Genomic DNA, 23,993 nt, shown 5'->3' with positions numbered 1-23,993 from the left:
CCCTGTAAGGTACCCCCACTATTTAGGTGGCATATCTGGGTGTGCAATCCATCACTTTGCAGACCCCTCCCACGTCCAACAGGGCTTGTTCTATGCGTTTTGGACTTGGACGGAAAGTTGGATGAAAATGTGGTATAAAGATAGATGATTTAGTGGCTTGGACGATCAGATCGGCAGGACATATAATTAGACGATTTTCGAAACAAAAAAAAAATTGGACGTATCTTTCGAAAATGTGTCTTAAGCTATTTTTTACTTTGGATGACTTGCGAGATGGACGTAAACGGACTTAGACGTCCCTTTCGATTATGCCCCTCCACAGATATTTCTTGGACCGATTTCAGTATGGATTTTGGAAAAGCTGTAATACAGAGGGACTTTTAGCTGCCATTTTGGATGAATTAAATAAGGGGGTTGGATCAACCTGAGAGTTACTTGATAGTGTTTCTAGTTATAACTGCAATTTTCAATGTATTGGATCATCAGATATTGCTGACAAGATTGGTAGAGTGTAGAATTAGGGGTACAGTAATTCAGGAGTGCCCAAATGGTCAATTGTGATCGACCAGTAGATCACAAAGGCAATACGAGTCGATCACATTGCCTTTGTGATCTTGTTCTTCCTGCCTCCCCGAGCCAGGCCAAGCACGTACAAGGGTCAGACCCACAAGCCTTCACCTCCGATGTCAATTCTGGCGTCGGAGAGGAAGTTCTGGGTCAGCCAATCGCTGCTTCATTGGCTTGGAACTTCCTCTCAGACGTCAGAATTGATGTCGGGGGGGGGGGGTAGAGTGGGAGGCTTGTGGGCCCGGCACTTGTACATGCCAGGCCTGGCTTGAGGAAATGGAGAAATCGGCATGGTGGCTTGGGGGGGGGGGGCAGGGAGAAAGAATCATGGAAGTAGAGAAATTGGCGCGATGGCTTGGGGGGCAGGGGAGAGAGAACGAAAGACAGGCAGGTGGGGGGAAAGAGAAATAAAGAGGGGCAGGGGGAAAGAAAGACAGGCAGGCAAGGGGAGGAAGAGAGAAAGAAAGGCAAGGGGAGGGAGAGAGAAAGAAAGGCAGGGGGAGAAAGAAAGACAAAAATAAAGAGGGGGCAGGGGAGAGAGAACGAAAGACAGGCAGGCGGGGGGGGGAGAGAGAAAGAAAGAGAAATAAAGAGGGGCAGGGGGAAAGAGAATGAAAGAGAGACAGAAAGAAAAGGGGAGGGGGGGGATGCAGAAAGAAAGAAATATTGGATTAACAGTCAGAAGAAGAAAGTTCAACCAGAGACTCATGAAATCACCAGAGAAAAAGATAGGAAAAATGATTTTATTTTCAATTTAGTGATCAAAATGTGCCCATTTTGAGAATTTATATCTGCTGTTTATATTTTGCACTATGGCCTCCTTTTACTAAACCATGATAGTGGTTTTTAGCGCAGGGAGCCTATGAGCGTCGGAGGTATGAGGGGCATTCAGCGCAGCTCCCTGCGCTTAAAACCGCTGAGGTTTAGTAAAAAGGGAGGGGGTATATTTGTCTATTTTTGTATAGTTGTTACTGAGGTGACATTGCATATTTTAAAGTCATCTGCCTTGACCTCTGAAAACCCCCCAAATACAAATGATAATTAACATTTTCTCTGCATACAGTGTGCTTTGTTTTTTAAAATTACAAGTTAACGAATTCCTGTTTGAAATTAAATGGGTTAGATTACCCAATTAATTCTACTATCAAAATCATTTTAAAAGTAGCTCGCAAGCCAAAAAAGTGTGAGCACCCCTGGTGTAGTTTATGTCCTATTTACATAATAGATGGCAATTGGTGAGGGTTGGAAACAGTTTTCCATCTTTGCATACAGTCTTAACTGAGGTATTGCAGGGATCTGCTCTGTTGATGATATTGCTTACCGTATATACTCGAATATAAACTTAGATTTTTGGGCCAAAACAATGATTCAAAATTGCGGGTCTCAGTTTATATTTGTGTCAGCACAGATCCTCCCCCCTCCTGAACCTATTTGAAGGCCTCTGCTGGGCCTACCATGAGAACTGGTGGTCCAGCGGTGGCCAGGACAGGAGGGATCCTGTCCCAGCCGTTTTAATTATTGCTATCTCTTTCCCGCTTCCCCCACGTACCTTTAGTTTCCCTGGTGGTCCAGCAATGATTCGCAGTAGGAGCAACCTTCCTTTGCTTCTGCCCGTGCAGAGCCGCAAGCTAATTGGCTGCCGCTAGTGGCTCTGCCCTTGCCCTTTAGTATCCTTGGTGATCCAGCGGTAAATCACAGCAGGAGCGATCTTCCTTTGCTTCTGCCCATTTAGAGACGCTAGCTAATTGGCTGCATAAAAGAGAGTAGATGCTTTATGGAAGAGGCAGAGAGAGGGCAGACAGTGGATGGAAGGAAGAGAATGATGAGAAGATGAGGAAAGCAGAAACCAGACAAAGATAGAAAAAAAATTATATTTATTTTATTTTATTTTTTTGCCTTTGGATAAAGTAGTATTGTAGCTGTGTTGATAAACGTTTATAAATAGAAAATGGAAATAAGGTTATCCTTATTATTGGACTAATTTTAATACATTATTGCCTAATTCATAGACCAAAACCCTCTTTCTCAGGTCAGGACAGGGATACTGTAACAGCAGTATACTTTACTGACCTGAAGAAAGAAGTTTTGAGAAATATATTAGCCCAGTAATATGGCGGGTGTTAAATTTTCTTCCCGCCATGCCTCCTAACCAAATGCAAAATATAAATACGTAAGCTGGTGGGCTTCCCAAAGCCCTGACGACTGAAGATCTCTTCCTCTAGTTCAGTGGCCAGAACTCTTCAAGTTCTGCAGCTGGTGAAGGCTCAGACAATGCCGCTAGCTGCAGAGCTTTGAGATTACTGGCTGCCAGAATGGAGTAGGTGGTTTTAGGATCCCCATCAGCCACAGCAAGGGAAATGGCTAATTTTTGGTGGAGCTGGGCCTGGGATCCCTGTGTGTTCAGTACAGAAAGAAGTGCATATCTTTATTTATTTCTCCAGTCTGGTAATACTTGCTGAGTTTAATTTCTTGGGGTTCCCAGTTCAATTTCTATTTCTATTTGTGATCCTTTAGTAAAATTGTTTTATGTGTGGTAGTAATGGGAGGTGGGGATATTCGGTGTGGGGGGGAATGCAGAGAGAAGAGTGGATCAGGGGCACCAGCATGTCTAAAACCGGCCCTGCGTGCACCATCTGCTGGATGTAGAGAATTACTGACAGAATCTTGGTTACATTATATGCTATACTGACAATGCCATTAGAATATTCTGAATTTTTTTCTCTACTTCCATCTTCTGGTAAGGGAATATAATTTACTAGCTTAGACGAATCAGATTGAGTTAAGTGTGTTATTTTATAACAATTTATTGTCAGGCAATATCCTTGGCAAATTATACAGTATAAGGACATATTCAAATAATAAAAACATATGAACATAAAATCAAGCAGTAATGCTGCTGAAATCTTATTATAATTTGCTTCTGTGAATATCCCTGGAACAGAAAATAATGATTACATTTTTCTGCCATTTGAAATAGTGGGAGTTTCATGGGCTCCTGGACTTAATTGTGCTCCGAGTAGGATAAATCAACTTGGGTTAGAACTTGGAGGAGTGAATATAAGCTGGTTCTCTAGGTGGCAGAATAACCTTTAGTGGATAGTAACATAGTAACATAGTAGATGACGGCAGATAAAGACCCGAATGATCCATCCAGTCTGCCCAACCTGATTCAATTTAAAATTTTTTTTTTTTTTTTCTTCTTAGCTATTTCTGGGCAAGAATCCAAAGCTTTACCCGGTACTGTGCTTGGGTTCCAACTGCCGAAATCTCTGTTAAGACTTACTCCAGCCCATCTACACCCTCCCAGCCATTGAAGCCCTCCCCTGCCCATCCTCCACCAAACGGCCATACACAGACACAGACCTGCAAGTCTGCCCAGTAACTGGCCTAGTTCAATATTTAATATTATTTTCCGATTCTAAATCTTCTGTATTCATCCCACGCTTCTTTGAACTCAGTCACAGTTTTACTCTCCACCACCTCTCTCGGGAGCGCATTCCAAGCATCCACTACCCTCTCCGTAAAGTAGAATTTCCTAACATTGCCCCTGAATCTACCACCCCTCAACCTCAAATTATGTCCTCTGGTTTTACCATTTTCCTTTCTCTGGAAAAGATTTTGTTCTACGTTAATACCCTTCAAGTATTTGAACGTCTGAATCATATCTCCCCTGTCTCTCCTTTCCTCTAGGGTATACATACTCAGGGCTTCCAGTCTCTCCTCATACATCTTCTGGCACAAGCCTCCTATCATTTTCGTCGCCCTCCTCTGGACCGCCTCAAGTCTTCTTACGTCTTTCGCCAGATACAGTCTCCAAAACTGAACACAATACTCCAAGTGGGGCCTCACCAATGACCTGTACAGGGGCATCAACACCTTCTTCCTTCTACTGACTACGCCTCTCTTTATACAGCCCAGCATCCTTCTGGCAGCAGCCACTGCCTTGTCACACTGTTTTTTCGCCATTAGATCTTCGGACACTATAACCCCAAGGTCCCTCTCCCCGTCCGTGCATATCATCTTCTCTCATCCCAGCATATACGGTTCCTTCCTATTATTAATCCCCAAATGCATTACTCTGCATTGAATTTTAGTTGTCAGGCATTAGACCATTCCTCTAACTTTTGCAGATCCTTTTTCATATTTTCCACTCCCTCTTCGGTGTCTACTCTGTTACAAATCTTGGTATCATCTTCTAAAAGGCACACTTTTCCTTCTAACCCTTCAGCAATGTCACTCACAAACATATTGAACAGGATTGGCCCCAGCACCGAACCCTGAGGGACTCCACTAGTCACCTTTCCTTCCTTCGAGTGACTTCCATTAACCACCACCCTCTGGCGTCCGTCCGACAGCCAGTTTCTGACCCAGTTCACCACTTTGGGTTCTAACTTCAGCCCTTCAAGTTAGGATAGCCCTAATAGGCCTGGAGGCAAAATGGAGACAGTAGGCTTGCTTCCCATTTTCTGCTACCTGAAGATTTTCTTTTGAGTCTATCCAAATAAAACTTTTAGTGTCTTCCAAAACACTGACTAGTGTGTGAATATTTGCTTATGCCTTTAAAGTAGTAGCTTAAGGCAATCCACTTTCAAGTATTCCCACCTAAGTTCTTCAAAAAACCTGATAGATGGCAACTGTTTGCCACTTGGAAGCCCAGAATGGCGAGTACGGGGATGAATCAACCTCTGAATTGCATAGGCCCCTATTTGCTAACACCTAGCTTGCAATTACAGTATTTGCTGCAAAATCCATTTTGGGGATCATTTACTATTGCACACTGTTAATAAATAATACCCTTTATGTAATGGTAGGGTTACCATATGGCTCCAGAAAAAAAGAGGACGGATTGAGACATCTGGGTTTTACTTCCACTGAAAGCAGTGGAAGTAAGGAGGACATCTGGGTTATATTTCCATTGAAAGTAATGGAAGTAAAACATGGATGTCTCAATCTGTCCTCCTTTTACTGGGGTCATATGGTAACCCTATGTAATGGTATTATTGTGCCCTAGGCATTAATTAGTAAATATATAGGCTTTAATGCTATAGGTACACTGCTGCATTAATATGTGTTCTTCAGTATCTAGCTGCCTTCATATAAGAGTTGTGATACAGACTGATGTGTATACCATCACTCATTTTGTTTCAGCATTTGAATAATGTCCAACTTTATGAAAATGTATTATTATGATTTAATTTGTATGTTTGTGTTTGGCCAGGGAGAATTTAAAGTCTCAGAACGTTATCTCACCATGAATGATCTGCTTGCTGGCTTGAAAGAAAAGCGTGTGAAGGAGATGTTTGGTTCTGGAACTGCTTGTATTGTTTGTCCGGTTTCTAAAATACTCTATATGGATGAGGTAAGTGAATACATTTATAGTAACATAATAAAATAGCAGTTGACTACATTTACATATTTTTGTATCTTATGTGTCCCTTTGATTTTTAAATAGTTTTATTTGTGGCATTTTCTATAGTTCAATTACAAACGATGGCCAACAGGAGGTCAGATTTACCCATTTAATTTAATTTTTTAAATATTTGTATGCCACAAATAGCAAAGGTGCTTATTTCCAAAAAAGAAAAATTTTTGAAAACATCATAAAGCAGCAGAAAGACATTTCTCTTGCCAAAACATTTAAGTTGCATTTTTTTTTTTTTTTTTGGGGGGGGGAACTCTGATTTGGGATGTATTTCTCCAGTTTGTTCAAATTTCAAGGGTGTGTTTTGGGGGCATGTTTTGGGCTGGACTTGGGTATTCTCAAAAGTTATACCACATGAAACAAATCCAAAGTAGAAAAGCTTTCAGTTGCCTCAGTGTTTTCAGTTTATAGAAAATTGATCAAATAACAGAAGCTTCCCCCCCCCCAAAAAAAAAGTGCTGACCCCACATCCTACATCAATGTATATTAAGCAGCAAAATGGAGTTTTGTATTACTGTAATGCATGTTAGTTTAATCAGTGCATGTTTACATAATAATGAGATGCAAAGTTTGGAAATACAGTACATGCAAAGTACTTCATTATTAAGCCAATCAAATAACTCAGCTTCTTGAGTTGGTGTCATTTTTCCTACCTGGGAAGATCAGGTGCTATTTTAAAGGGGCTGTTGCAGTAGAAATAGAAGCATAGATCCCCTTACCCCCTTTCCTCATACCCTCAGCAAAGATTCCATCCCATGAAGATACCCCCAACCCTCTTCAACAGACACCTCAACCACTGAAAACATTTCCTCGATCCCCAGTTGAAACCGCCCCTGACCAACCCAGATGCTCATCACCCCCTGAGAAGATCCCCCCCCACCCTGAGCTTACCTTGGCAAGCCATGTTGTATAGTGATATAGTAAATCTCAAAAACCCAAATAGGAAAGAATAGAAAAAATGCCAGAATGAAAAAATTCTTCCTACGTTGTATAGTATATTAGGAGATCACTGGAGATAATTATCAATAAACAAGTAATAAATTAAATGTTAATATAAATTTTTAAATTTTGTGATGGGTCCTCAGTTTACTTAACTCAATTGTCAGGCCCAGCCTTTAAGATAGAGTTGAGAGTTGTATTAACCCAAATTGGTTATTCAAGCATGAAACAACCCTGGACCCAATTTAATAGTGAATAAAGTGCAAAATCACACAACCAAAATTGAATCACCATTCATCTCTCTGATATACTACTGTGCAATATATTATTGCTACAAAAATCCAAGAATCAATTTGAGGTTCAACTTCCAAAATTCTTCCTCTAGTATCCAAAGTTAATGAGTAAACAGTTCATAAAGTCAAAGAAGCAGGTACTTATCCTTGCAACGTGATGGCATCAAATGAGACACATTCAGTACTCCTTTTACAAAGGTGCGCTAGTGTTTTTAGCGCATGCACTGGATTAGCGTGCGCTATAGCGCGCACTACCTGAAAAACTACCGCCTGCTCAAGAGGCAGCGGCTAGCGCGCGCAGCATTTTAGCGTGCGCTATTCTGCGTGTTAAGGCCCTAACGCACCTTTGTAAAAGGAGCCCTCAGTCTATCGTTCTTGCTGCAATATAGAAGCTCTTCGGAGCAGTAGCACTGAACTGGTGGGGGGTACATTTCTAAAGAAAATTAGACGCACCTACAGAGGCACATAGGGATGCCTACTGATGCCTAAGGCTGGCGGGGGGTATAGTTTATGCTGGAAGTGGCCTTAGGTGTCTGTAGGCATCCCTATGCACCTCCTTAGGTGTGAGAATGGCACCTTAAATGTAGGCTTTTAAAATGCTGGCCTACATTTAAAGTGCCTGTGTTAAACAGCTGTGATTAACACTTGATTAGTAGCCATTTCTTAGGTGGCTGCCGATACCAGCACTTTTCATAGAATCTGAGCCTTAGTGCTATTTAATAATAATAATAATAATTTATTTCCTTATATACCGCCCCACCAACAGTTCTAGGCAGTTCACAACAGAGGAACTGAAACATTTCCGTTAAAAAATACAATTTAAAAAAAAACACAACTACAATGAATACAACATCAAATAAAAAGTTCATTAAAAAATACATAGCCTAATAAAAAACACCATCTTGAAAATGCAATATTCTTGTTTATTAAATAGGTAAGTTTTCAGTAGTTTCCTAAATCTATCTTCTATCTATTGTCACAAACCCTCTGCAGCGGCGGGCTGTCGTGTGACAAACACAAGGATTCTGGCGTGTCCCCTCTAACCAGGGGTACCTTCATGACTTTTCAAGGTAGCACTAGGCAACTGCCCAGGCTTGGGAGAGACAAGGCAAGCAAAGGGCTTCAAAATATCACCAGTCCAAACCAAGTTCTTTAAGAAAGAATAAGATGTTTATTCTGACCCAGAGGTCAAAAAGATGCAGCATAAAACAAAAATCACTTTTGCATTTCATTCAAAAATAAAGTCAATTGTAAAATAAAGATATCACAAAACAGCAAACTCCTGTAGTTGGTTATTCCTGGAATCATGTGCTCTGACTCAGGATTGCTTTACACTGGTGCTCACTCATAATTCAAACTTTCTCTCAGCATTAATATCAAAGGCATGTAACAGCAGATTTCAGCAGCCAAATAAAGTTTGAAATAAACCTTTGCTGTAAATCCAAATTAAACCAAACTCTTTAGGCAATATAGCTACAGCACACTCTTGCAACAGTTCAGCTTTTCCCTCAGCTCCGGCAGGATTTTCCAAAGTTCAAAACACCAACTTATAGGTTCTATCTTGAGCTTCTTGTTTCCAAACTTGACTCTAAACCAATCCAATAGTTTAGGATTCAGGTAAGTATTATTCTTAAACTCAAAAATACTCATAAAGCCCAAACATATAACACATTCTTCAGGCTTGGTTTGCACAGCAGGAAAAACATAGGCAAAAAGGGGGAAAAAAACACAAATTTTTCCCAGTTACTCACTCCCTTCATTCAGTGTCCATACATTCTGTCTGGCTCTCTAGCATAGGGCCAGCTACTTGTACCTCCATGCTTTCCACACCATCTGGAATCTGAAAGTTTGAAGTGGGGAGGATTTCTTCCAAATCCTGCATGGGCCAATCTGACACAGCTGTCTCTCCTGCTCTGCTCCACAGCTCCTCACCTGCCTTGGGCTGTGAGAGTGACTCACCCTGGTCACTCGCTCCTCCTCCTCTCCCTGCTGCTTGTCTCAGCCTGCTTTTAAACAGCTCAGAGCCAATCCCCTTCAGCCTGTAGCGGGGGATGGGCTTTGGCTCTAAAGCAGCTTTTCTCTGCCTGGGTTTATCTAATGCAGCTATATTCCTTGTGGCTTCTCTAACTGCCCTAAAGCCTGGAGGCTGCTGTTGCCAGTCTGCCTGCCTCTGCTCCAGATCACTACTGCTCTGATCATAGGGGCAAGGGAGGTCAGCCTCAAGTTGAGCGCCAGAATCAATCTGATCAGCTCTTCTATATAAAATCGGAGGTATGTATGTGTGTATGTATGTATGTGTGTGTGTATGTGCCGCGATCACGCAAAAACGGCTTGACCGATTTGAACGAAACTTGGCATGCAGATCCCTCACTACCTGGGATGATATGTTCTGGGGGTTTCGCGGCCCACCTGCACACGTGGGCGGAGCTACAAATAGAAAATCAGATTTCACCCATTCATGTCAATGGAAAAAATGTAAAAAGCTGCCAACGCAAAAACGGCTTGCCCGATTTGAACGAAACTTGATATGCAGATCCCTCACTACCTGGGGTGATATGTTCTGGGGGTCTCGCGGCCCACCTGCACACGTGAGCGGAGCTACAAGCAGAAAATCAGATTTCACCCATTCATGTCAATGGAAAAAATGTAAAAAGCTGCCAACGCAAAAACAGCTTGCCCGATTTGAACGAAACTTGGTATGCAGATCCCTCACTACCTGGGGTGATATGTTCTGGGGGTCTCGCGGCCCACCTGCACACGTGGGCGGAACTACAAACTGAAAATCATATTTCACCCATTCATGTCAATGGCAAAAATGTAAAAAGCTGCCAACGCAAAAACGTCTTGCCCGATTTGAACGAAACTCCCTCACTACCTGGGGTGATATGTTCTGGGGGTCTCGCGGCCCACCTGCACACGTGGGCGGAGCTACAACCTGAAAATCAGATTTCACCCATTCATGTCAATGGCAAAAATGTAAAAAGCTGCCAACGAAACAACGGCTTGCCTGATTTGAACGAAACTTGGTATGCAGATCCCTCACTACCTGGGGTGATATGTTCTGGGGGTCTCGCGGCCCTCCTGCACACGTGGGCGGAGCTACAAACAGAAAATCAGATTTCACCCATTCATGTCAATGGCAAAAATGTAAAAATCTGCCAACGCAAAAACAGCTTGCCCGATTTGAACGAAACTTGGTATGCAGATCCCTCACTACCTGGGGTGATATGTTCTGGGGGTCTCGCGCCCCACCTGCACACGTGGGCGGAGCTACAAACAGAAAATCTGATTTCACCCATTCATGTCAATGGAAAAATTGTAAAAAGCTGCCAACGCAAAAACGGCTTGCCCGATTTGAACGAAACTTGCAACACATCTTCCTTTTCAGTTTAAGAGCTTGCAAATTCCATTGAGACTTGCATTCTCTATCACAATCAACAAATCACAGGGACAGACTATTACATACTGTGGAGTGGATTTAAGATCCCCCTGTTTTTCCCATGGTCAACTCTATGTTGCTTGCTCAAGGGTGGGTTCACCCAAGAATTTATATGTTCTTGCTCCTGGAGTTGAAACTAAAAATGTTGTTTATAATCAAGTTTTGTGTTAGTTGTATTGTATTCATTTTGTCAAATATTTCACATTATAATTTGAATATTGTACTTTTTATAAAGCTGTAAAAAATTAATTTCATTCTCCACTGTAAAGTATCTTTATTTGAATCCATTTACAGTGTTATTGCTATAATTAAATACCCGTGCAACGCCGGGGCATCAGCTAGTGTAAGATAAGAATAGGCTTGGGCAATCAATGGATTCATCCAGGGATTCATCTTTCCCGCCTGATATTCCAATGTCCTGTCCAAAAAAGTCTTGTAATGACAGGCCCTTAGGGTAGGGAAGAGGAACATACCTGAATTTCTGGTACACTTTATTGAATTAGACAATTTCAGGTAAGATACCAAATAAGAGGGTAATAAACCGAAAAGAGCCTTATAACAAATACACCCAAACTTTAAAGGGCAACCAATGCAGTCTGGTATAAAAAGGACTGACATGATCATATTGCTTAAGACCAAAGATCAAATGGACTGCTGCATTCTGAAGTAGTCGAAGTCTTAATAAAATCTTTTTTGATAGCCCCAAATAAACAATATTACAATAATCCAAAGTAGACAGTACAGTAGACTGGACCAATAACCGAAAGGAGTCTATGTCAAAATACTTCTTAATGGTCCTCAATTTCCACAAGATTGCATAGTTTTTTTTAACTGTCCAGAAGCTGTTCTTGATCAGTTAAATAGTGCTGAATATTGGGCATTTAGTTTTTCTAAGGCATTTGCATTCAGACTTCCCTTAATATTGTGCTTACAACTTTTGTCTTTATAATGTGTTAAAGAATTTGCATATTCCAACGATGGAAAATGGACCTAAATTAACGAGTCGGATTTTGAAGCAGCTGAGCGATATCCAGGTAAGGCTCTGTTTCTAACCTCTTGGTGCATGATGACTGATAAATCCCTTATTTTTCACCAACTGCTGTCTACAGGTTTATTAATCTAGTTGGTAAGCATTAATAATGCTGATAAGTGCTTCATACTGAGTTATATTGATTAGCAAAGATGCAAACCTAAATCTAATTCACATTTTATTTATGTAGGTTTTTTGCCAAATCTGTCAGCATACATGGTTAAGTCACTAAAAAGCAAATACCATCCTCTGTGAAGAAAATATGTTGTGTTTAGAGAATGAGTTTGTACTATGAAGAACTTGCACTGATTTGATTTGATATGAGCCTGTTTCAGTTTAACTGATTAGCCAAACTTCCCAGTTCAGATAAGGTGTGGATTTATAGTTAAACGTAGTAATATTGATTTTCATATACTGTGTTGAACAGCAAGAGAAAGATATAGTGTTAATATAATAGAATGCTAGGAATGATTAAGAAGGGGGATCATGAACAGATTGGAGAAGGTTATTATGCCGCTCTACCGGGCCATGGTATGTCCTCACCTGGAATACTGCGTCCAGCACTGGTCATCATACATGAAGGACATAGTACTACTCGAAAGGGTCCAGAGAAGAGTAAATAAAATGGTTAAGGTAGTTGGAGGAGTTGCCATACAATGAGAGATTAGAGAAACTGGGCCTCTTCCCCCTTGAAAAGAGGAGACTGAGAGGGGACATGATCGAAACATTCAAGATAATGAAGGGAATAGACTTAGTAGATACAGACAGGTTGTTCACCTTCTCCAAGGTAGAGAGAACGAGAGGGCACTCTCTAGAGTTAAAAGGGGATAGATTCCGTACAAACGTAAGGAAGTTCTTCTTCACTCAGAGAGTGATGGAAAACTGGAACGCTCTTTCAGAGGCTGTTATAGGGGAAAACACCCTCCAGGGATTCAAGACAAAGTTAGACAAGTTCCTGCTGAACAAGAACGTACGCAGGGAGGGCTAGTCTCAGTTTGACCTAAGGGCCGCCGAGTGATCAGACTGCTGGGCATGTTGGACCACTGGTCTGATCCAGCAGCGGCAATTCTTATGTTCTTATGTTCATGATAAATAGATGATACTTCAAGAAACTGGTCTATATAAATAGTTCCTTCTGCTTCACATACAGTATATACAATGAAATAAATGAATATAAAATCCACCCTGACCCACAGCAGGAGCTAACATTACAAAATACCAGGTTGGTATGTAGACAAGAGAAACCATAAATTAATGGTTGAGTCCAGTTTCATGTCAATATAAAGTTTAAGAGGTTATTTTATTGTTAACCCCCAGTTATTATAATTAGGTCCTATTTTATGCAATGAGACTATGGGCTCCTTTTACTAAAGTGCGCTAGCGTTTTTATCGCGCACTACATTGCTGCATGCACTAACCCTGCGCTATGTGCCAAAAACTAATGCTAGTTCAATAAAAGGAGCCAGGGGGTATCAGTCAGATCCAGTATAACAGAGCTTCCTACTCTCACAGAGGTCTGAGCTCCACCATGGATCTCTCACTTCCTTATATACAAGAATTCTTGCACTTCACCGGAGAAAATGAGAATACTTTGCCCTCAACTCTGAGAAAGCCTGCCATCTTTGTACACTACCTCAGAAGCACATCTTCCAGACTTGGGTACCAGTAGAACTTCAGTGGTCCACTGTCCCCCAGAATTGAAGGTCTGACTGGCAGGAAAAGTACAAGACTTCAATTTTTCTGTTCAGGAATTCACAGAGAACTTTTATATTCGGCTCTTGTTATTTTATACAGCTCTTGCCCTTTTAGTGTTAATTCTTGAACTCTTCTTTGCTTTTGTTTTAGTATGGAAGAGAGAAGAGTGACTGGGCTTACTTTGTGACAACATAAGCCATTGAATCTGTGGTGAAACACTGAATGCTACAGAAGAAGAAAAACAATTATACAAATTCTATTAAGTTTGTGTTAGTGAGTAGAACCTCCAACAGTTTTAAGTTATTCTCAGTGAAAACTGTATACCAAAGAAAGCAAGTATGGTCTGCAGCTTTCTGCTGCTGTGTTATTGTTAGAAACTGACTTGCAGTAGTGGAGTTCTTATGTCAAAAATACAATATAATGTTTTTCCAGTTGTTTTCCATTGTTGCTTGATGAATATCATTTATTCCACACCCAGGCTTTCAACTACTTTATAGTAACCATGTAGGGGTTACTTTATTTACAATACAAGTTTCTAGTGCTTTAGATATCTTCAAATGGAAATCATTTATTGCAATTCTGTAACATAACATTTTATTTATATACTGTTATACACCTGGTAGTTTGATGCGTTAAATAGAATTATCTAAAGGGTGAACAGAACCAGCACATAGTAAAAGAGCAGTGATCTAAAGGCTGGGCAGACTATGACATCAGGTGAAGGAGCTGTTTTCAAAAACTATTTTTTCTATAAACAGAAATGAGTCAAGAAAACAAATTCTTGTTGATATCTTTTAGAAACACAGATACAGAAAAATGAAGGCTCTGGCTGCTTGATCAAATTAAATTAAAATGTGTCACGAAGGTAAGGGGAAGGGAGGGAGATAGATGCGGCGGTGATAGGTAGGTAGGAAGGAGGGAGGGGGCCGTGCCCGATTGGTGACTGCGCGCATTCCCTCCCTTAACTGCGGAGACAAGGCCATTCACCACTCCACGGGGCGGTGGTTGTCCTTGTTCCCGTACCTGCGGTGAGCACTTTTTTTCCCCCACCGCTTCAGCGGGTTATCTGCAGCTAGCTGCAGGTAACAGCCACAGTGTCATTCTCTACCCGCCCAAGCTCTACCACCAGACCCCCACCCCTATAATAATAGTATTAATTATAATGCAATGTCTTCCATTCATTTTTCATATACACACAAAACATAATGGTAACCACAAAATTAAAAAAACACAAAGCACACTGTACACAGAGAAAATGTTAATTATTTATATTCATTTTTTTCCAAAGAGGTCAAGGCAGATGACTGTAAAATTTGCAATGTCATCTCAGTAACAACTATAGAAAAATAGATAAATATAGTGCACAATATAGACAGCAGATATAAATTCTCAAAACTGACACATTTTGATCACTAAATTGAAAATAAAATCATTTTTCCTACTTTGTCTGGTGATTTCATGAGTCTCTGGTTGCACTTCCTTCTGACTGTGCATCTAATATTTATTTCTTTCTGCCTCCTGCACACTTCCTCTCCTCCAGACCTCATTCCCTTCCCTAACCATCTCTCTCTGTCCCTCCATGAATCTAACTTTTCTTCCTCTATCCTCCACCCCTTTTGGCAACATGTCTCCCTCTCTCTCTCTCATGGTCTATCTGTCTTTCTCTTATTCCCTCCCTTGCTGCAAAGGGAGTGGGGAAAGAGAGAGAGAGAGAGATCCAGGGTGCATCTCTCCCCCCCCCTCTACTGCCACATCCAATATTTCTCTCTCTCGCATTCCCTGGATCATGTGCAGCATTTTTCACCACTGCCCACCAACCCCATGCCCATTTCTCCTTCTATCACCCCTCTCCAGCACCATGCCACATCTCTCCCAACATCAACATTCCTCCCCTTTGCATCCCCTTCAATTTGTCCCCCTGTTCCCTCTCCACCACCATATCCAACATTTTTCTCTCATCCTTCTATTCCCCATGCATCTCTGCCTCACTCCTCTCTCTCTCTGCCAAACAATTTTCCTCTTCTTCCTCTCCCCATGTGCACCATATCTTTCCCTCTCATTCACACACTCAATTCTCCCTTTCTATTCCCTCCCTCCCTCCTATGTCCCAAGCCTTCCCTCTGACATCAGCTCTGATGTCGGAGAGAAGGCTTCCAGATCAGCCACGTGCAGCATGTAAGAGCCGCTGTCCATGTCCCTGCAACAAGTGCAGCTGAAGGCAGGAAGGAGGTAACTGGGATCCTCCGCTGACCCAGAAGGCTTCCCTCCAACTTCAGTTCTGACATCAAAGGGAAGCCTTCCATGTCGGGCAGGAAAGAGGGCATGGACTCCACGGTGGTGATGGCATACATTAAGAAGGAAGGGAGGCATAAGACCCACACAGTGCCGCGTACCCCCAACAAGTGGCTCACGTACACCTAAGGGAACACGTACCGTGTGTTGAGAAACTCTGCTCTAAAACTTAGGCACTTCCTCTTTTCTATTACTGGAGCAAACATCTATTTAAAAACTTTACACTTGCCATTAATGCTAACCAAGCAATATTCTTTAACTGTACCTCCAAAGCATTTCTCTATCCTTCAGCGGCATTTCACACCTATTGGGTTATGGGCCCCGCTTATGTCTTGCTTAATACTATTATTGTCATCAGAGGCATTGTCCCCAAAAGAAATGGGATAGGTCATTTTTTATTAAAGCTCCAAAACTATAAAACCCATCTAATTTGGCAATTTTCTAAACCTACCCTCAATCTCACAAAGGCTTCTTAGTGCTTATCCTGTGCTATCTTGATTCTGTTTCGATTGTTGCTTCTTAGTAAAACTATTGCATGTATTCTATCCCACTTCTCAGAAATGCTTACACTTCCCCCTCCGTATTCGCGGGGGTTTGGGGCAGAGCTGGCCCGCAAATATGAAAAAAACGCGAATAATATTCGGGCCGGTTCTGCCCCGAACCCCTGCTTCTCCCCGCTATTTTAAGCCCTGAAAGCCCCCCTTAAGCCTTACTTGGTGGTCTAGACTCTAGCGGGTTTTCAGGCAGGAGCGATCTTCCCACGCTCCTGCCCCGTGCAGATCACTCACAGGAAATGGCTGCCTTGAGCTCCCATAGTCTCTCGAGCCATTTCCTGTGAGCGATCTGCACGGGGCAGGAGTGTGGGAAGATCGCTCCTGCCCTGAAAACCCACTAGACCACCAGGTAAGGCTTAAGGGGGGGGGCTTACAGGGCTTAAAATAGCCCGAAAAATGAAAGTGATTTTTTTTATTTAAAACCGCAAATAAGTAAATCCGTAGATACGGAATTCGCAAATACGGAGGGGGAAGTGTACTTCCATTATGCTTCAATCACTCTATCCAGACTCAGACTAAAGAAAGGTAACTTAAGTCCATTTGTACAGGTAAATCATTGTTTTAGCTGTAGGAAATTGCCTGTTATAGTATTTTCTTTCCCACTATGCAGGTAAGCTTCCATGTGTACAGCCTTTATACCTGTAAATTAAGTTGCTGTTTGAGGAGAAATTCCTGAGTGGAATTTTTGAAGGGTCTTACTTATACATGAATTTTCCCAAGTATGCACATGTGTATTCAGTTTAATCTTGAAAATTTGTGCATCTCAAATAGCAGATGTTTATGCTTATTTTAAAATTTGATATACCACCCACCCTTACTGATCCAGAGCGATTTACAAAATTATAAACTTGCATGGAATTTATGATTTTACTATTTTCTAGTGACAAAAATAGGGTATTAAGACATGTGTAACCTTCATTGGAAACTCTTTTCTGCTTTAAACTATACTTTTCCAAGTATATCTGTAAGGAATATCTCTGAAATTCTCCAGAGCTTTCTCTGCACTTGCTTCACTGATGTCATTTAGAATAAAGTGAATTAATTTGGCTGTTTAACATTACTTCCTGTATCAAATAGATTATGCTGTGATAGAACAGTTGAATGTTCCTAACTGTAATTATTAAAATACTGTAAACTGCCAGAAAATATTATATTTTAACAATATGCACATAAATAAAATGTATTATAACAGGACAAGCAGGCAGCATATTCTTGAATGATGGGTGACGGCACCGACGGAGCCCCGGTACGGACAATTTTAGAGTGATTGCACTCTAAGAACTTGGAAAGTTCTAGTAGGCCGCACCGCGCACGCGCGAGTGCCTTCCCGCCCGACAGAGGCGCGCGGTCCCCAGTTTCTTAGTTTCCGCGGAGCTAAGAAGACGCGTTTCTTTCAACGGCTGTTGAAGACTTTTTTCCTATCGCCTTCCCGCTCGCGTAAACCCTTAAGGAAATATTGTTTCCTTCATTTTCTTTTATTTTCTTTTCTTTTAAAAAAAAAAACAAAAAAAACTTTGGTTTTTTTTTTTCACTTCTTTCAAATTTGCCCCGGCGGGGCCTGTTGCCACCATCGAGGCCTCGGCCTTCGATTTGGCAGAAGCTGTTTTTACCTTCATGCCCCCTCAACCCGGGTTTAAGAAGTGCCAGCGGTGTGCACAACCAATTTCACTCACTGACCCACACAACTGGTGTCTACAGTGTCTTGGTCCTGACCATCGAGCGTCTACCTGCACCCGCTGTGTGACTTTAAAAAAGAGAACTCTGAAAAATCGGCAGATCCAGCAGCAATTATTGTTTGGTGCCGAGATGTCTGACTCTGCGGCACCGGCACCGACATCGGCCCCGTCTCAGTCGGCACCCACCTCGTCGACACCGCGCGATACCGCGTCGGCGTCGCATCCCTCAGCTAAGCCGGCTAAGAAGCCTTCCCCGTTGGAGCGTCCTCCAGTCTCAGTAGCAGCGAGCCCAGTCCTGCCGACCTCGAGGCGTTCACGGAAGCGCTCCGCCCCAATAGAGGTGAGCCCCTCAACCTCGGGTTCCTCTTCCTCGGGGCGTAGAGCAGCACCGCAGGTACCGCAGAAGAAAAAGGCGGTACTGGTGCCTTCGCTGGACGAGCGGATCACCGCTGTCCTGCAGGTGCAGCTTAAGGAACAGTTGCAACAACTCCTTCCTGCACTTTTGGCACCGAGCCTTCCGGTCCCGGTCCAGTCTGAGCCACCAGTACCGATCGTGGAACAGCCCCTTCTTTCGGCATCCACTTTGTTGGTACCGGTACATTCTGCTTCCTCGGTCTCCATGCCAGTCCTTGCACCGGAACCGAGAGCTCAACACCAGGCTGTTCAGACTTCGGCACCGATGCAGCCTTTAATGTCTCCCGGTACCGTGTCTATGAGGTCAGGTAAGTCGGCACGCAAATCCCGACACCTGGAACCCTCCACACCGGAATCTCGAGACCGCAGTTTTCAAGTTCGAGATCCTGATCTGTGGGGTGACTCAGAGGACCCTCTTCTCTCTGAAGGGGAATGTTCATCTGGTGATGAGGATCCTTCTGCTTTAGACCCATCCTCTAGACCAGATGTAACCTCTTTCTCATCTTTTTTAAAAGAGATGTGTGACTCTCTCTCTATTCCCTTGTTGGCTGAGTCAAAGAAATCCAAAGCTTTTCTTGATGCACTGGATTTTGACCAACCTCCAAGGGAATATCTCAAATTACCTCTCCATGACATCTTGAGAGAGACGTTTTACAAGAATTTAGAGACACCTTTGACCATACCTGGAGCCCCCCGCAAGTTAGACTCCTTATATAAAGTCATCCCAATTCCTGGGTTTGACAAACCACAGCTCCCACATGAGTCTCTATTAGTGGAATCCACTCTAAAGAAATCCACGGGAGCTAGTGTATACGCCTCAGTCCCTCCTGGCAGAGAAGGTAAAGCCATGGACAAATTTGGCAAGAGGTTGTACCAGAATGCGATGTTAGCCAACAGGTCAGGGAATTACGCTTTCCACTTCTCATTCTATCTCAAGCATCTCATACAAAATCTGACTGCTTTTGAGAAGTACCTCCCTGACCGTAAAAAATCTGCCTTTCGCCAAACTACTTCATCGCTCTTACAACTTCGAAAGTTCATGGTCAGGTCGATCTATGACACCTTTGAGCTGACCTCTCGGGCCACAGCTATGTCGGTGGCCATGCGCCGACTGGCATGGCTCAGAGTGTCAGAACTTGATGTCGATCATCAGGATCGACTGGCTAATGCACCTTGCCTGGGGGATGAGCTGTTTGGAGAATCCATGGACTCCACTACTCAAAAGCTTTCGGCTCATGAGACTAGGTGGGATACTCTCCTCAAAACAAAAAAGAAGACCCCACCTACCAGGCCTTTTCGTCAGCAATCGGCCTACCAGTGTCGATTTGTGGCTCGTCCTTTGCCACCGGCAGCTCAACAACCCAGGCGTCAGAGGCAACAACAAAGGCAAAACACTAGACCTGCACAGCAGCAACAACAGGTGAAGCCTCCTCCTCCACAAAAACCTTCACAACCCTTTTGACTTGGTTCTCCAGGAAATAGCCAGTATCCCTCCATCTGCCCATCTTCCGCTGCCTATAGGAGGACGCCTTACTCATTTCATAAGCCGTTGGGAAACCATCACCTCGGACCAGTGGGTCCTCAACATCATCCACCAAGGCTACTCTCTCAACTTTCAGACTCTTCCTGCCCAAGGTCTACCAAAAGAGTCTGCTTTGAACACTCCTCAGTCTTCCCTTCTTCTTCAAGAGGTTCAATCCCTCCTCCTTCTGAACGCCATAGAGGAAGTTCCTCTAGATCAAAAGGGGCAAGGATTCTACTCCCGTTATTTTCTAGTTCCCAAAAAGACAGGAGATCTCAGACCCATCCTAGATCTTCGCGATCTCAACAAGTGCTTGGTTAAAGAGAAATTCAGAATGCTTTCTCTGGCCACTCTTTACCCTCTTCTCAATCAAGGCGACTGGCTATGTTCCCTCGATCTCAAAGAAGCATACACTCATATACCGGTCAATCTGGCCCCCAGACAGTACCTACGCTTCATGATCAATCGTTGTCATTACCAATACAAGGTGCTGCCCTTCGGTCTTGCCTCCTCTCCAAGAGTGTTCACCAAATATCCGATTGTGGTGGCTGCCTTTCTACGCTCTCACCACCATCAGGTCTTTCCTTACCTGGACGACTGGTTAATCAAGGTCAATTCATCTCAGACTGTTCTCCTGGCCACCAACCAAACCATCCTGTTTCTTCAACTTCTGGGGTTCGAGATCAATCTACCGAAATCTCATCTCATCCCCACTCAGAGACTTCAATTCATCGGAGCTGTCTTGGACACAGTCCTCATGAGAGCGTTTCTGCCATCCAACCGTCTTCAAACGCTTCAATCTCTATGTCAGCAGGTGCTTCCACAACATTCCATCTCTGCCAAGCAAATGATGATACTCTTGGGTCACATAGCCTCCACAGTTCATGTCACACCCTTCGCACGTCTTCACCTGCGCACTCCTCAATGGACCCTAGCTACCCAGTGGTCCCAAGCGATGGATCCTTGCTCACATCACATATCTGTGACATCATCTCTTCGTCAGTCTCTACAATGGTGGTTGATATCCTCAAATCTCTCCAGAGGTCTTCTCTTCCATCTACCTCCTCATCAACTTAACATCACCACCGATGCCTCCCCTTACGCCTGGGGAGCTCATTTGAACGAGTTCCAAACTCAAGGACTTTGGACAGCTCAGGAAATGAAGCATCACATCAATTTCCTGGAACTCAGAGCGATGTTTTATGCCCTCAAGGCCTTCCAACATCTTCTCTTTCCTCAAGTCCTCCTGCTGTGCACAGACAATCAAGTTGCAATGTACTACATCAACAAACAGGGTGGGACAGGCTCTCGCCTCTTGTGCCAGGAAGCCCAGAAGATCTGGACTTGGGCCATAGATCACCATCTATTCCTGAAAGCTACATTCTACATTCAGGGAGAACAGAATTCCTTAGCGGACAAGCTCAGCAGAATTCTCCAGCCTCACGAGTGGACACTCGATCCTTCCACTCTACAGTCCATCTTCGTTCAATGGGGCACTCCTCAGATAGACCTTTTTGCAGCTCCTCACAATCACCAGCTGCCCCTTTTTTGCTCCAGACTTTACTCTCCTCACCGTCTGGCAGCGGATGCATTTCTCCTCGACTGGTCCAATCTGTTCCTGTACACTTTCCCTCCTCTGCCTCTCATGTTGAGAACCTTGTTCAAGCTCAAGAGGGAGCGAGCCACCATGATTCTGATTGCTCCGAGGTGGCCCAGGCAACATTGGTTCTCCCTTCTACTTCAACTCAGTTCCAGGGAACCTTTTCTTCTTCCACTGTTTCCTTCGAAACACGCGGTGCCGAAGAGAGGAGAAGGGGAGCAGTGAGGAGAAAGGCAGCGTTTCACTGCTCAGTGGGGAGGAAGACAGCGTCGGTGCCGAGCACCGAAGAAAGGAGGCAGGAACCAGGCTCGGGGAAGCGGCGAGAGTTCGCTCCGCCCCCCCCCCCGCGTCAGAGGCAGCGCCGGACTAACCCTTAAAGGGGGAGGAGCCAGCGCGGCACACGCGGTGCCGAAGAGAGGAGAAGGGGAGCAGTGAGGAGAAAGGCAGCGTTTCACTGCTCAGTGGGGAGGAAGACAGCGTCGGTGCCGAGCACCGAAGAAAGGAGGCAGGAACCAGGCTCGGGGAAGCGGCAAGAGTTCGCTCCGCCCCCCCCCCCCGCGTCAGAGGCAGCGCTGGATTAACCCTTAAAGGGGGAGGAGCCAGCGGCGCCCAGCCGTTCGGCGCGCGGCAAAGGCGCTCGCCTTAGCGAGAGCGCCTTTGCGAAGGGCCTCAAGAAGGGCCAAGTTACTACACCCAGGAACACCAGGGAAAGACTGAAAGGTACAGAAGAAGCAGGCGCAGAAGGAACGACACACACAAACAACGGTAAGGTAAGGTAGAGCAAGGGCAATACACACAAGAAGAAGGCAAGAAGCAGGCACACAAAGAACAAACACAAACAAAGTATAGTAAGGTAGAGCGAGGGCAGCACACACAAGAAGAAAGCAGGCACACAAGGAGCACGTAATCTTAAGTGTTATCTTAAAGTAGGAACGACTATGGAAGCAGAGGGAAACCAGAAGATGAGCTTTCCAGTGTTCTGCACCGGCTGTCATATGTATGACTACCTCCCCTCGGGGAGACAGTCATATGTATGCGGTCGGTGTCAGGAGCTGGAAAGCTTGAAGAAGGAAGTCAAGCGACTAGAGGACAAGATACAGGAACTAGAAGGACTTTACACCACGGAAGACCCAGTCAGGACAGCTGAAGATTTCACGAGCGAGAGACACATCGAGGAGGAAGTCAGGGAACTTGAGAAATTCATTGAAGAAGCATACAAGAGGAGGGTGGAAGAGAACGAGCTTCAGATGATAGAAGAAGCTACACCTACATCGAAGGGAGAACAAGAAGCAGAAGACCTCAAAGAAGACACCCACAAAGAGAAATTGACCAGTCGATGCCCAGAAGAAGAGAGAGCGAAGCACACCGAGGACATTGACCTGAGACCGAAGCGAACATTGAAGAAGGGAAAATCAGCGATCCTAGTGGGGGACTCGATCCTGAGGCATGTGGACAGCCACATAGCAGGAGGGAGGGAGGACCGACTGGTGACCTGCCTCCCAGGAGCGAGAACCAAGGACATCGTGGACAAAATTGGAAAGATCCTGGAAGGTGCGGAGACGGAAGAGACCGCAGTAATGATCCACATTGGGACGAATGATGTCAGCAGGAGAGACTACAAAAGAAGTTCGCTGATAGAACAGTTCAAGATTCTGGGAAGGAAGCTGAAGATGAGGACCCAGAAGATAGCATTCTCAGAGATCCTACCAGTACCGAGGGCAGATGTGAAAAGGCAGGATGAACTACAATCAATAAATGCGTGGATGAGGAGATGGTGTGAGGAAGAAGGATTCCACTTCGTGAGGAACTGGACGACGTTCTGGGGCAAGAGCAAGCTCTACAGGAGAGATGGATTGCACCTGAGCACAGCGGGAACTAGACTTCTAGCAAACAATGTCAAGAGAGGAATAGAACAGGCTTTAAACTAAGAAGAAGGGGAAAGCCGACAGTCGACCAAGCGTCGATGTTTCGGAAAAAGGTATCCCGTGAAGATACTGAGGGGAAAAAAGGCTGGGAAGAAACAATGGACAAATTACAGGAGTCGACTAACCAAGAAGAGAAGGTTAGAAAGATTGTAGCCCAAGAGAAGTATCTAAAGACCGAAGCACAGGGAAAGGAATTAAAGGCAGCAAAATTCCAGGAGCTAAATTGCATATATACTAATGCAAGGAGCCTAAGAAACAAAATGGGGGAATTAGAAGCCATGATCATTGCAGAAGACATAGACATCATTGGAATCTCTGAAACATGGTGGAATGAGGAAAGCAAATGGGATACAGCACTGCCGGGGTACAAGCTCTATCGCCAGGATAAGTCAGGACAGAAAGGAGGTGGAATAGCACTATACATAAAAGAAAGCATACAATCAACAAGAATGGACACAGCGGAGACGACCAACAAGCTAGAATCACTATGGGTTAAAATACCAGGAAGGAAAGGGCCTGAAATAAAGATAGGCCTATACTATCGTCCACCCGGACAAACCGGAGACATCGATGAAGAAATGGAAGCCGAGATGAAGCGAGAATGCAAAGGCGGTAACACGGTTAT

At 43.9% G+C, this 23,993-nt stretch overlaps 1 protein-coding gene across 2 annotated transcripts in view; it reads left to right on the top strand.

Moving 5' to 3' along the window:
- Positions 1-13,615, top strand: part of BCAT1 (branched chain amino acid transaminase 1) — a 111,268-nt gene extending 97,653 nt beyond the window's left edge. For both annotated transcript variants that reach the window (XM_033953467.1, XM_033953466.1), the window contains exons 9-11: positions 5,786-5,926; positions 11,620-11,694; positions 13,536-13,615. In XM_033953467.1, coding sequence (XP_033809358.1) covers positions 5,786-5,926; positions 11,620-11,694; positions 13,536-13,580 — 261 coding nt within the window. In that variant the 3' untranslated portion in view covers positions 13,581-13,615. The remainder of the gene's footprint in view (positions 1-5,785; positions 5,927-11,619; positions 11,695-13,535) is intronic.
- Positions 13,616-23,993: the final 10,378 nt, after the last annotated feature.

Source organism: Geotrypetes seraphini, chromosome 7, assembly GCF_902459505.1.
Source record: "Geotrypetes seraphini chromosome 7, aGeoSer1.1, whole genome shotgun sequence".
NCBI classification, from domain to species: domain Eukaryota; kingdom Metazoa; phylum Chordata; class Amphibia; order Gymnophiona; family Dermophiidae; genus Geotrypetes; species Geotrypetes seraphini.
This window is presented reverse-complemented; position numbering and strand designations above follow the sequence as displayed.